We start from the raw sequence: 15,874 nt of genomic DNA, 5'->3' as shown, positions 1-15,874 counted from the left end.
AACAGAAACATATTCTAGTATCAGAGTTAGAGTCAAAAAGTGCAAACAAACTTACTTAATACCTCGTATATTCGTAGAGATAGAAACTATTTTGATTCTTAGCGGAACACGAGCCAAATTCTTCTTCAGCTTTTTTAAGATTTAATTTTATTTTCCTAATGCTTATACGTTCTACATGGCGTATAAGTAATAATTTTCTTATATTTTTTGGAACATCTAAATGGCAAAAGTGTGATAGCATTTGTAGTATTTCGTTATCTTTTCAAATTCTTCCCCGTCTTCAGTATTTCTTCTAACTTTTCTTTGTTCTGGCGCTGTTCGTTGTTAATAAAAGTATTTTTCAGTTAAACTAAGAGAGTCTTGTTTTTTTTGCTTATATTCTTATATTTGTTTCATTTCTCTTTGCTTCTTCTTTATTTTTTTATACATGAGTTGAGGAACCAGCAACTGACAACTTGACATCGCCCGCTGTAGAATTTACGTAAAAAATTATACTTCGAAATAGAAAATTTATTAAACAAAAAATTCGAGGTTTATGTAGTGAAGTACAGGTATGGATGTGATTGCCTGTAAACATAGGGATGACTTTGAGGTGATATATGTTACATCATGTGGATGAAGATATGTTGCTGAATATTTATAGAGTAGAAATTTTGTCAGAACAAATAAACTGGCCTCTGTTTACATATTCTGGTTCGTTTTTCTATACTTCAAAAATTCGCAATTAAAAATGAAACGATGGCAAATATTATTTATTTGTTTTGTAAGAGTTCACGTCATAATTCTGACTCGTTTTTCAAGGCCTTCATGTCACTTAAGGATATTCAAATTTTTATAAATGCAATCTGCAAATATAGCGTAAGAAAAAATTGCTGCAACATATTTAATTTGCGCCGTAAACACATCAACAACATGTGCAGCATGTAGAGAGTTTTTCCTGTTGCAACATTTGCCGCATTTGTTGTGTTTGCTTTACTTTGCTCTGCTTTGCATCCTTTTTATGCACAATTGCTCCAACAGCAAATCTAAAAATATTTTCGCAATTTTTTCAGGATTTTTTCGCTTTTGGCATGCAACATAATTTGACTGTCCCGCCCGACATCAGTTGTTGTCGTTGCTGCTGCTGTTAGTGCAGCTGCCATTACGACTGCCTAACAAGTAAACATCGTTTGTCATCCACTTTCAGTTTTCGACTTCAACAGTTTTTTACTGAAAGAGTGTTTCGTTTCGTTGGCAATTTTTTCTGCACTGCCTCAAATGTTTATTCAATGTTCAAATTCAATTTTGTTCTTATTTTCTTATTTCCTCGTCATTATTTGCTGCACGTTTGGGTTTTTATTATTTGTAGAAGTCCTCAGTAGTAATATGCAACAGCAATTGTGCGAGTAACGAATTGCAATCCATGTATAGCAATTTGTTTCTGCTGCTTACCGATTACTGCGTCCCTTGGCGTGTTTAGTTGCCACATATCGCGCCAGTGTTTGCTTTTTTCATGCTTGGCAAAGGTTAGGGCAACACTGTTTGCTGCTGCTGTTGTGTTAGTGTTGCCAACTCGTAATATCTGACTTTTAGTTGCTGTTGCATCTGTTTGCCTTATTGCTGACAGGTCCTATAGAATGCGACGTAAGTTGCTATGAACTAAACCGGGACTGTCAATTACTTGCTGTTGCTATACTATATATATGTACTTTTTTTTATTGTTTGCGATTTTCTAAGCCGGTGTCAGTATAAAAGTACCAAGCGAAATAAAATTGAAGTCCTTCTGTATAAATGTGTTCCATTTGACAGCTAGAATAAGGATTAAAAACAACAAACTTTTGTTTCGACTCAATTTTAGTTCCATAAATTATTTTTTAATGCAATTCTTGTGTATATTTAAACTGAAGATCGTTTTAAAGCGTAAGTTCAATTAAAAATATAGTAATTAAATTAAGATAAATGAAATTTTTTACCCATAGATAGTAAAATATCTGTTTAGTTTGAGAATAGAACCCATACAAAACCAATCATTGTTTGACTATACATATTTCTTTATTCGCATATATTATAAAATGTTCTTGAAAACTATAGATGGTACGTGCACGGTTTTTTTGATTGCTTTTCTATTTTACACAAGTTTTTCTTTTTCTTACGTCATTATTTATTCACTTCAAATTCGCATACAAATGAGTATTTGTTCTGCTCTTCCCCTTTCACAGAGTTGGAAGCATTTTTTTTATACGTGTATTTTACTTGAAAATTCATGGGTGAACTTCAATTAGCGTGTTCTTCTATTTTATATTTTATGAATTATTAGCACATCCTTTGCTGCTTCCGTATTTCTTCATACCCCCTATTTATATTCTTCCTTCATCGATGTGATTTCGTTGCCATTAAGAAACCTTCTTTTACAGTTATTTCATCAAAATTCAGCTAAGATGTGCTCACATTTTGTTTTCGGATTCTTTTTGTTATCATTTTTGAATATTTGTCTTTGCAATGTAGGAGTAGGTAGGACTCACTTGGTATCGTACTCCTACCAACTTAAATCCTGTTTTGTAGAGACTTATTTACAAATCCTTTTCTTACATTTATATGTTTCGTTTTATGCAAAATTCATAGTATACACTTATGACTAAAAAAATTAATATTTATTCTTGTCTTTGAGAAAAAGCGTATATAGTAAAGAAAAATGATTCCTTTTAAGTCAGCCAATATAATTAAGTTTGTAGAATAACTAAATCTAAAGATTGATCACGCTACGTTGCAACAAACACGTTAAACAATATTTTTATTAGATATCAATTTCGGATCTAGTAGATTTTCATTATAAGAATTGTGTGTGGTAAGCCCGACAGTTGCAGTCCAAACAAATTATGTACGGACTATAAACTAAATCAATGCACTACAAGTTTTCATAAATCAATCATTACGCAAAATCGTTAAAGTATTCTAACTAAATACAATTTCAAATAAACGTCTGTGGTTTTTAACTCAACAAACTCCTATAAGAAACGAAATCAAAAAACGCAAATGGGAATGGGTCGGCCACACTATGCGTAGACCGACTGGTGACACCACAAGAATGGCGATTGAGTGGAACCCGATGGGTAGCAGAAGAAGCGGCAGACCTGCTCACACCTGGAGAAGGCAAATCGACATGGAAATGTTACAAATGCGGAAAAGCTGGGGAGAAGTCAAGCTATTGGCCACCAATCGTACCGAGTGGAAGATATTTTTTTTGCATCCCTACGCTCCACCTAGAAGTTAATGGATAAAATATATATATATATATATATAAACTAATTAAAAATAAATTCGAGTAATTCCTAAGACCACTGATGATGACTACTTGGCAATATACGAAACAGCGTTGTATGGTCAACCAAAATGCAATAAATTAATTAAATTTTTAATTAAATTAATTAAATTTTTCCTTGTCGTCATAAGAAGCGCTATTTTCGGCGAAAATAATTAACTTTAAGAATTATGTATTCAAAAATTCATTTGGAGACTAATGCTGACTATAGCAGTTGCTTCAAACATTGCAATGTTGACTAAATTAAATGTTTCATCCTTCCTACATTGCTTTTTATATGTTTTCTCCATAAAATGTTTTCTCCATAGCAGCATCTATATCTGCAGATTATGTTGGTTTTTTAACATAAACATAACGTGAAGGCTTTGCATTATATTTTAACTATTCTGTATAAGAAAAACAGGGTTGTTGATTTGTCGTTTGCGATAAAGAAGTCGATATATATGTTACGTTACCTAGAATTTGATAAACCAATGTGAAGAGAAACGTTTCAGATTATAACGATCACCAAATCAGAAGAATCCTGATTGGTTCATATGCAGTTAAGTCATATAGACCAATAAGTCATATCATTCATAATAAGAAATTGTTCCAAACCAACAAATTGGTTTCGCAGAATAATAAAAGCGACAATTGACCCTCTACGTGGTATTTTGTTTCTATCTTTCAAACAGTTAATAAAAACTTAATAGCTGAGTTTAATGAAGAAACTTTAACTCTATAAGTATTCAATCAAAATTTCTTCGTATCATAAAAAATTCATCTTAGGTTGTTCCTTATGAGGCACGAAGTGGAAAGGTGGAAAGGTTTAACATGTCCCATACATCTGGCCATCACTCCCACCCATACTCTTTTGTAATGGAACTGCTGCAACCTTCAGAAAGATCCTTTCTACTTATTTCAATCAAATAACCTAGTAATTTTAGGATAATTTAAGTCAATTAAATTGAATGAACCAAGTATTACCTTTTATTTTTCAATATTTATTACACAAATTTTTATTCAGTCACAAATTTGGTTAAGGCGTCAGAGGAGGCGCAAATAAAATGGAAAAATTAAAAATAATCAGAACTAATTTCCTGTAAGTTGAAACCATGTTTCAATTTTTAAAAAAATGCGAAGTGGTCAGTTATATACGGTTATGTAAAGATAGCTTTACTGTAAGCTTAAATACTCCATAAATCCCCTCTAAACCAAAGTAAACCAAATAGCGTTAACTACCCTCATATGGATGAAAACGATAGCGAAAATGTTTGTAAATTGGAGTGCACCACGCAGCATATTTGGATCCAATCGATACATATAAATATTTAGTTGACGACACCAGGATCTATGTAGAAATATTAATGCAGTATGAGTGTTTGTTGTTAATAGACCTATATACGAGTTTATCCATATAAGTTTAAAGAAAAATCAAAAATATTTTTTATGAAGGTTAAAATTTACATTAAGAAACGCGAAAAAAAATATGTATTCGAAAAATTTGGAACTTCTTTCAGTAATCATAGATATCTGATAGGTAAATTATAACGTAAAATCAAATCTATAAATAGTCCAATAGCAGGATACGGACTAAATTAATCATGAAAATATTAACTATGTTTTTCTTAAAATGAGGATTACGGAACGAACACACAATAATATTAAAAACAATTAATTAATGTAGATTTATTACAAACAAATTTTATTCCAAACAAATTCAGTAAGGCTTGTGAGTCTTTTTAAGATACTCAATCCTAAAGAATTTTAATAACTTGCTGAATTGAGAAGAGATCAATAAGCCATATCAAAGACCTAACGCTTGCTGATTTTCGATTAACAAACATGAAGCAAATACAAGGGCATCCAGTACAAATTGCGTAAATTTATGTAGTATTATAAGCAGATAAAGTCAGCAGCACAAAGTGTAAATTTCAGAATTTCATTTAAACAATGCACATGAAATTTAGTTCAACAAACTGTGATTATCACATCAGTAGTACACATAAATGCAAATTCATAAGCATTGAGCAAACTACAAGGCAACTGAGCATAAAACTGTTGACTGCCTAGGAAAATTTTGAAATAAATAAAATCGCTTTTTCAACTCGGGTCGGAAAGCAAGAATTGCCAAGAATTGGCAGCAATAAATTCAGATTGTGAGTATTCTCCATTTGTGCTTGCAGTTGCTTGCAGCTTTGCGTTTGTGTTTGTGTTCTAAGATTTGAGTTGCTTGCACTACGCCTTTAGTAGCGTTTTGATATTATTTGGGTTAACTAATTCCAAATACATTAAACATAAAAAATGCAAAAGTCGTAGTTCTAGATGCAATTTAATTCCTTGCTACTCACCCATGTTGTTTGGATATATAACTGGCAAGGTGCCATCCTTTTGGTACCGTGGCGGCGGCATATCCGTACTCTCGACCAAATATGTTGAAGCAGCTTTCTTATGAGCCTCATCCTAAAATAAAAACGAGGAATTTATTGGTAAAATTGCAAAGTAGCAAAGTTAAAGTTATCATTTTCGAACATTTTCATAAAAGCAAAGAAAATAGTAACATTTCAATTTTTAGTTAAAATTTTTTCTTTAGGCTACTCTGGTCTTATTATTAGGATGCAAATAAAACTCAATTTATTTCATTTTTCACCCGACGTTTCGTTGGTTATTTTCCAACATCTTCAGGGGTATCTAAAATATTTTTTATTTAATAATTATGATTTCAAAACACAATGTGAAATTATATCTATAATATAATTTGTGATATTGTATAAACAGAGAAACATGTACACAAAATAACTAACAACAACAATAATAACAAAACAATCAAAAGTAATAATTGTCCATTTAGGATTTTAGAATTGTTAAATAATAATAATTACCAATAGTTAGAATTGAAATTAAGTTAAATCACTTTTTGTAAATAAAAAATTAAAAGTTAGGAATAAATATTAAAAGTTTTATAGAATTATAGAAATATAGTCAACTGCTTCAAGTTACCGCCACTTTCGATTTTGTTTATATTAGAGCAGCAATGTAATTAGAGCTTATATTCTCCGTATCTTCTTTGATGTTCATAGTTAAGTTAATTTTCTCTTGAATTCTTAAGCTTTCGAGAGTGTACCGTTTTTTCCAAGATTTCTCTTTGTCCAATATTACTACATTGTCGAAATCCGGTTTATGTTGTCTCTCGGTGCAATGCTGAGATAGAGCTGTATTGTTTTTGTTCTTGTTGATGTCCGACATATGCTCAGCTATTCTAGTGTTGAGTGATCTCTTTGTTGTACCAATATAAATCTCTTTGCAACTCCCTTCTTTATTTCCGTTGCAATTTATTTGATATACTACATTATTTTGTTGCAGCTTATTAATTTTGTTTTTGTTGTTAGAGAAAATTTTATGGATAGTTTGATTGGGTTTATAAGCACAAAAAATGTTGTCTTGTTTAAGATTTGTGGTCAAATTTCTATTATTAGATAGTTTCGGTACATATGGTAACGAAAAATATTGTTTTGGAATTTGGTTATTGCTATTTTGAATATTTTTATTGTAACTTATGTTCTGTTGTTTGATTAAATTGTTAATTAGTCTGTATGGATAATTATTATTCAATAGAGTCTTGTAAATTTTGTCAATATTTTGTTGTTTAAACATTTGGTCACTACTATCTAATACCTTTTTGATGAAATTCTTCACAGTACCTAGTTTTTGGCTCATAGGTTGTGAAGAGTGAAAATTGATAAGTCGTCCTGAAGATATGTCTTTACTGTACCAATTGAAAATTAAATTATTATCTCGTTTAATAATTTCAATGTCGAGATATGGAAGTTTATGGTCCAGTTCCTCTTCATATGTAAACTTGATTTTTGGGTGAAAATTATTTAATGTTGTCAGAATAATTTCCTTGTCAGATTTTTTGATAACCGCAAATATGTCATCAACATATTTGGTAATAAATTTAAAAGTTATGCCCATAGTCTTGAGTTCAGCTATGGCTTCGTCAAGTAGCTAATCAAGTACTATATCCGCGATAGTAGGAGATAATGGATTTCCCATAGGCATACCAAACACCTGTTGGTATATCTGATCGTCAAAAATGAGGTAATTATTGTCTTTAAGACAAAAGTCAAGAATTCTCGAAAATTTGGCCTTGGAGATGTTAGTTGTATTCTTAATAATATCCCATTTTTCTAAGATGATTTTTGTAGCCAGGTTTGTAGGTATATTTGTAAACAATGAAATTACGTCAAATGAAATTAATATTTCGTTGTCTTCCAATTTAATGTGTTTTAATTTCTCAAGTAATTCACTGGAATTTTTGATATTGTAATCTGACGATATAAGTGGTTTTAGAATTTCTTTTCCAACATATTTTGACAGTTTATAACAAGGAACCATTGTGGAGTCCGCTATTGGTCTGAGGGGTACATTAGACTTATGAATTTTGGGTAATCCATATAGTCTAGGAGCGTTAGCTGTACTACATAGCAGTTGTTTTTTTTGCTGTATTGTTATTAGTTTCTGTTTGTAAAGATCTGTTATAATGTTGTTATTAGTAGTTATCAATTTATTAGTTGGATCTGTGCGTAATGTTTTATACGTGTTTCTGTCATCTAGTAATGATGTCATTTTATGCAAATAATCACGTTTGTACATAACTACTGTTTTTTGACCTTTATCCGATTCCATAATGACAATATCATTTTTGTATTTGTTCACTATTTTTTGAGTGTTATCATATGCTTTTAGAATGAATTTTTCTCTATTGTTGTTTTTATGTTGATGATTAAAATTTATTAAATTATGAGCTGTTTTGGTTCTAGTGAGTTCCTTCAATTTTTCATTTTTCATGTTTTGAATGCCTTGTTCTACGTCTGCTATGAAATGTAGTTTTGAGAAATTATTTTTATTCACCGGTAGAGCAAATTTTTTTCCCAAAGATAATAACCAACGGCTTTCTTTAGGAAAAATTACATCGGTATAGTTAATAAACCAATCTTCATTCAATGTGAAACCAAAGGACGAAAACATGTTGTCTTTAAGTTTATGGATTTTATTATCTAATGTAGTTTTTGATTGATGAAAAAGGTGATCTGATGTTATTTTTTGTCTGTGCATGAACGTTTTGTATTCATCAACGTTAAGAGTGTGTTTTAAATGTACATTGTGACCGAAAAGCTTCCGGAAACTCTAAATAAAACGCAAAATTCTTAATCTTCATCAATATTTATTTTATCTCCTTCAAAATATGCTCCATTAGAAGCGATACACAAATGCCAACGTTTCTTCCAATCATCAAAACATATTTTATAGGCGCTTTCCGGTATGGCTTTGAGTTCCCTCTGCGAATTCTGTTTTACGTCTTCTATGGATTCAAAACGCGTTCCTCTGAGTGGTAATTTGAGGTTGGGAAACAGGAAAAAGTCACACGGTGCAAGATCAGGTGAATACGGTGGCTGTTCGATGGTATTTATTGAATGTTTGGCCTTAAAATCGTTGATAATGTTGAACAAATTGAGGTGAATCGGAACAAGCCGGGCGTTGACACGTCGCATACACAAATTGTCCACCAAAATCAAACGAGCCATCTCACGACCGATGCCTAGCTCTCGTGCTATCTCTCTAACACTCACATGAGGATTTTTGAACACGATTTCCTTTGCCTTTTCAATGTTTTCGTCGGTGGTAGAGGTCGAAGGTCGTCCAGAACGCGGCATGTCTTCGACGGTCGTACGACAGTCCTGAAAGGCTTTGTACCACTCATAAACTTGAGTTTTCGATAAAACTGATTCCCCATAAGCCTTTTGTAGCATTCGCAACGATTCTGCACACGAAATTTCGTTCGAAAAACAAAATTTGATGCAAACTCTTTGTTCAATATTTTTTTCCATTGTTTTTTTCGCAACGCACTACTGAGGTGAACTGGTTTCAACAGCTGCCGTAAACGAACTGTCTGACAGATCGCGCTCATTTTTGGCATAGTAATTAAGGACAGTGCTGCCAAACTACATAAACTTAAAATATCGAAAAATATACAGCGCGCGAATTTTAAATGAGAACTTCCGAAAACCTTTCGGCCACAATGTAATTCTAATTGGTTTATTTGCTGGAACTGTTAGTATCTGTTCATTGTAAAGTTTTTTGTGGTTTGTATTATGCAGGAGAGGCAACAAATGTATAAAGAGAAAACTTATAACAGAAAACATTTAAAGCAAATATGAAAAGAATAATTTATATCATAACTCTCCTTCAGTGTTACACAGGAACATAGACGAAATTTGATTTTGTTTATACTCGTTCTTCAACATATATATATTTACGGATATATACCCATTTGAGCAAATAGAAATTTTTCGGGTGAAGTTTTTATGCTTATAATGATTAATTGTAAAAATGATGTCTAGAAATCAGAAAAGTTTCTAGGAATATGGGAATAGGAAAAAAAAAAAAAAATATATATATATATAATGAAAATCAGTCTGATAACTAGGAGTGAAATACAACAAATATTAGTCATATGTGCAAAATACACATATCTTTTTTAGTGTAAACATAATTTCATTCTTTATTTGGTATTTAACTCGGTAGGTTTTATTTTAATCTTTTCTTCCTTTTTTAATTTCATATTAATTTTTTGGTTTATTTCAAGTCATTTTTTACTTTGCTTTAATTAAGCTGCCAAGTTTTTTGCTACACACAAATGAGTTGTTATCCTTTGAAAGCGGATTAACACAAATGTCAATAATAAGGATATTTTGTAACATTTTTATGTCAGTTTAAATAAGACCTTTTTGTTGATCCTTATTTTGGGTACATCATTGGTTAGGGTATTTGGCTAAGCTCATTTTTTGTGAGACCGTAATCCTTTTTTATTACACATGCATAAATACATTTTACAATGCATTAAAAAGGACCTACAAGCTGGCACTTTTAAGCTTATATGCTAGATAACTGACAGGTAACATTAAGTATTAATACTTCTCCTGTTCTTTAAGCATTTTTTATCTTTTATAATTGTAGTAAATTCACTGAACACATAATGTGTTAAAAAATTGTTATCGTTAATATGCACCGTTTGCTATCAAACACTCACTCTTTCCGCCTGCGAATTGTATAATTGTATAATAGTATAATGTATTTTGTATTTGTATATCAGAAAATTAAGCACAAATTGCCTTTGTGTATATGTGTATTTTGCATAGATATTCTATGCATAAATTTTTCATAGAAATCACATTCTTCACTGCAAAATTAAATTATAAATTCGCATATAACGCGGCGAATTGCTCAACTGAACTTAACATTTACCTAATAAAACTTCAGTTATTTACATTAAAGTTTTATTCTCCGAACTATTATTTAGAAGAGAAGTTGCGATTTTTAATCCATACAACAAAAATTAATGACTTCAGCAAGAAAGTTGCCAACACATCAGTTCGTACTGTCAAAGAGATTGCCATAACTTAGTTTAATTTCATGCATAAATGAAAATGGTAAAATGAGCTGTAAAAATATAAGATACTTCGTAAAAATGTGTATAAGTGACACGAAATAAATAATTTATTTGGCTTTTAACAGAACTAATGGCAGCACCGGAGCAAACGAATTTAAATAACATATTTAAGATAAAAAAATACATAGAAAATGAAAAAAAAAATTAAAGATAAAAGATTCTGGCAGCAACTAAAATGGAAATTTTAGCAAATCAGCAGTTTTTACCCTTGTGCTGCATGTTTTTTCTTCGTTGTATAATTAATATAATGTGATATAGTTTTACCTATTGTCCTTCTACTGCCAACATTTGTCAGCATTTTATAATCGAATTGAAGATAGTAAAATTGTGTCAATTCGGTTATATAGAAAATAACCCAAGATGTTACGAACTTGAAATAAAATAACGTTAAAATAACATTGAAACACAATCAGAAATAGGACCTATGAAGAATGCCCATTGCATCTTAATTAGTATTGATCTTAAGAAGTGTTTGAGTTTTAGGTGAGCATAATAGAATAGGCTATTAGCAAAATAAAATCAGGAGAAGATTCCGAATGATGTATTAATGTCGTATCCATACTGGTACTTAAATAAATTTGTTACTAATATTGTAATATAAATAAGTATAACACAGGCGAAAGAGCTAAGCCGGATAAAGCGATCAGATTTGATAGTTATTGTTATATAATCGGCCTTTTTAAAAAAAGTACTGTCCTATGATTACTGCACACCAAATATCATACCACATAGTGACTTCTCGTGAATACTATAATCTTTCCATCACTACTTGTGAATGTGAAATGTTCCTACCATAAAATTACTATACTTGTAGTATGTCTGTACAATTTTAGTAAATTCAGTGAATGTTACACGATCTATATTATAATATGACAAACCTTTAGCTTAATATATGATAGCTTGAATGGCAATTCTGTTTAAAATATATCACTGAAGCAGTGCTGCCAAATCAGGACCAAGGAATGGACAAATATTTTATCTCATATTGTGAAAAATATAAAATGGAATAATTATTATTATTATGTTGAAGTTATTTGAGCCAGTGCACTTGAGCACTTTTACTCTTTCTTAACTCAAGATATTTTCAAAACCCCTCTTTACACCTTGACTGGATTATTGTTTATCACTTCATCAGACTAAGCAATAATTGACCTTAGATCTGCATACCTCCCGATGAGCATGTAACCATTCTGAGATTTGATAACGCGGTGTTGGTAAGTCTGTCAGTTTTCGCAAATAATTTCAGGTCTCTATCCTTTATATATTTTTTGATGGGATCAATATTGAGATCCCTGAGGATGTGTTTCGTCCTAATGTACCATGGTACTTTGAAAAGTTTTCTCAGAGCCTGGCTTTGTGCACATCCATATAGAAGTGACGGACGAATACAGTGTTGTTTAGGTCGATATAACAAAACGATTCATATTCATTTTACTGCATATCTGTCTGCTATTTCAGTATTAATTCCTAAAGTTAATCGAACAAAATTTTCTTATAAACTTCTTGTCAATCCAGGAAGATGAAATTTGAGGATGGAAAAGAAAAAAACGACTTAAATCCGTTATGTAGCATTTTTATTATTATTTAAAATGTGCTATTATTGATAAATTCAATTGTTTCGGATTTAATGTAAGACATACATTTTGAGAGTTGCTTGACCAATATTTGGTAGTACCAACATATAAACCATTTCTTTAAAAACCAGCATTTAAAGGGTATTAAAGATTTAGAAAAATTGTATGAATATTTTCTTTATTTTTATTAAATGCTTAAATATACTATCAATATTTGAAATAGTGACTTCTTTATTCTTGTCATTTTTTTTCATTTCTTCAAGAACGATTAGATTTTTTGTTATTAAATCACTCAATTTATAAATTTAAAACACATGCAAATAAAATTGAAAGTTTTACTTTTGGAATAAGGAATTTTAGTTCAGATTAATGCTATCCATTTATAAGGCAATGGCGACAGCATTACCAGCAGTCGAACAAACAAATTTTCGTGGCTTCTTAACATTGCCAATTGCTGTTACCAACAATTGCTGCATCTTCTGAGTTATATTTTGAGTTTACAGCGCCCATTAAGCTGATGTACTGAGCAGCGAAATGCGTGTTTATTTAGCAGAAATGCTTAAGTTTAAGATAATATGTAAATAAATTTAATAATTTGAAGCGATTTGTTAGTTCCGGGGCATGTCAGATAAACTCAAAATGATTAATTGCAAAAATAGCGTACTTCGCGTTAAATGCTTGTCTTCTGTTTGTTTATTTATTCGCTTGCTTTTTTTATCCGCCTATCTCCTACATCTTCTAATAGCACCATTTTAGGTTGTTGAGTTAGTTTAATGATTGCGGCCGATCCAATGTATTTGTTCGAATGCTTATGCTAAGGTTTGCGCATTGTTGTTGCTTTTCGAGAATTTATGCTAAAATAGTGACCGAAGATAATGCATGAAGTCTAATTTTAATTAAAAATCTATCTAGATCGGAAGCTGCTAATAAAATTAATATTTAAAGCGTGTATTCTGTTATTTTATATGTTTATAGCGAAAAGGTAAGTGAAATAAAAATAGCAGATAAAATTTGCTAAGATATTTGTAATGCATGTAATGCATGTATAAAAGATAATGGGAACTATATTACATAAAGTATTATGAGACAAAGGAGACAAAGTATTTCTCTTTGTCTCCGTTTTTCCGTATACCAAACTTTTTAAACTGAAATCAATATAAAGTAAATTATAATATGTTTTATTATTAAAAGTGGAGGTAATTGCTTTAGACTCCGATATGCATAACAAATATTGTTGTATAATCCACTTATTGTGATAAATAAATATTTTTCACACATTAACATTACCCCATCAAATAAATAAAATACTTTATTTATTTTACATGTAAAAATAAGCGTAAAAAGTTTTATAAGTAAATTATCAACAACTCAGTGTGAACCTTATTTGAAATTCGACAAAACAAAAGCTATCTTATTATTTTCCTTCTTTGCATTTATCGCATTTATATCTCTGATGTCTTGCTTTATTTATCTCACTATTTACTAGATTTCATCATTAATTTTTATTTTATGTGCTTTTGCTTTACACTTTTTCTTTAATTTTTTATTTGTAAAAAATTCATTTTTGTGTCGTCAGTTTTATTTGCACCAAGGATAATTGCTTGGAGGATAAATATGCTTTCATAAATTATGTTAGGCCAAGTCGGCATTATCTACTGTTTTCGAATAGATTTCTTTATTTTTTATTTACTTTTTTCTGTAAAATATCTTTCAATTATTTTGCTTTCTTAACTTTTCAATCTTTTTATTTAAGAACCCTGAATATTAATGTGAAATTAATTATGTAAATAACGTTTTCCCTATATAACTTTGCTGCAAAAACTTGATTGCATTGAATGTAATTCTAACTGGATAATTAAATGAAAGAAATATAACTTAAAGTAAAAAAATGTTTTCTCTGATTTTTTTAACTCCTTCAAAAACTTTCTATCACAATAGGCAAGACATCTGGGCAACTACGGAAAATATTCAAAGCAAACTATTCAAACGTCTATGACACCAATTTGTAGGACTCAACTCCCCATTACTTCATCAAATTACAAATAACTGCTGTTAAATGCTGCTGCCATAAAAAGATGCACTATGCAGATGCATCAACAATGTTATACAATCTTATACAATATTATGAAAATGCATCAAAGCATCAAAGCATCAAAAAATGCTTCTGAATTTAGACTTTTTTTAAGAAAAAATCTTGTAATATTTTCATTTACTTAATGATAGCAACTTCTACTACAATAAATATAAACTCACTAAATACTCTGGCTGACTGCCTTCGTTGGAGTAGGATTCACTTTTTTCAGACACACTCGACAAGGTTTCTCCAGTTACAGTGTCGTTGTATGAACTCGGAGCGTACATTTCAATGGTCGCTGTCTTTCCTGGTTGATTTGCTGTTTCGGCTATAATGGATGATACAATTGCATGCAAAAAATATTTAAAATGGTTAGAATTTAAAATATTAATTATGTGGCACCAGGCATAATGCAAGATGGTTGACAAAAACATGACAAAAAGTTGTTCAAAAGAAAACACGATAAAGATATGGAAAATATTTCAGGTGTACGTCATTTATTTATGTTGTGTTAAAGGTGAGTTGAAAGCACCCATATTGAAGATAAGTCATTGCAGTGGAGGCAAGAGTACGATGTGCCCATGAGATAAATGTTGCACAGCGAAATGGTCGCATTCAATTTTTAATGAATGCCGCAAGTAAGACGCAATTCATTTTATTAATTTTTTGAATTCATGGTTTATTTTCGTTGGTTAAAGGCAGTATTGCATTTAATTGCAGCAAAAAAGATGCAGCGGGATGATAGTATCGGTGCAGCGAGATTCATTTTTGGTACGAGTTTGGTCGAGGCAGAGATTGTTCATAGTGATGGCGACCGCGTTGCATTGCGCGTTTTTCCATGTTGAAAATTGCATTTCCGTTTGTAATTTGTCATGTGCAGTTTCCCGTTGTTGCCGTTATTATCGTTATTGACGTTGTTGTTAGAGTTATTGGAAGTATTTTTATTATTTGTGTAATTCGGTTTTTCCAGTTTCAGTTTCAGAATTGCAATTTATTAACATTTTTACCGTATCGAAATTTTTGCAAGTAAAAAATGTATTTCATTTGCAGCATTGCATAAAAAAGGTGACGTTAAATTTAGCGGCATTATGCATTGCAGAGGCAATTATTAATTTTTTCGAAGAGGCGGTTGATTTGACGGTTCCAAATGTGTTGAAATGTGTCAGTATTATGAGATGAAGCGGTATACGGTATCGCAGAATAATCCATTTTTTATATGAAAATAAAAGAAAAGTTGTAAATGAGTTAATTGTTTCGCTTATGACGAATAAATTATGTGTCAAAGGCTGCAGTTCTTAAAATGTCTGCATTGCCATCATAAATAATAAAATGATAAATGGAAATTGGTTTTATTTGCTTCTGCACTGATTTCATTTCATAACAATAAATTTTTATTGTAAATATTAAAGTTAGGAATGATATTTTTATTGATATTG

General features: G+C 30.8%; 1 protein-coding gene across 1 annotated transcript in view; it reads right to left on the bottom strand.

Moving 5' to 3' along the window:
• Positions 1-15,874, bottom strand: part of LOC119677367 (nephrin) — a gene marked incomplete at its 5' end in the record, with an annotated part of 83,435 nt that overhangs the window by 27,372 nt on the left and 40,189 nt on the right. Inside the window, 2 exon segments of the mRNA XM_038088679.1 lie at positions 5,629-5,740; positions 14,618-14,766. Of these exon segments, the coding sequence (XP_037944607.1) occupies positions 5,629-5,740; positions 14,618-14,766 (261 nt within the window).

This window comes from Teleopsis dalmanni, chromosome 2, assembly GCF_002237135.1.
Source record: "Teleopsis dalmanni isolate 2A chromosome 2, ASM223713v2, whole genome shotgun sequence".
Lineage (NCBI taxonomy): Eukaryota > Metazoa > Arthropoda > Insecta > Diptera > Diopsidae > Teleopsis > Teleopsis dalmanni.
This window is presented reverse-complemented; position numbering and strand designations above follow the sequence as displayed.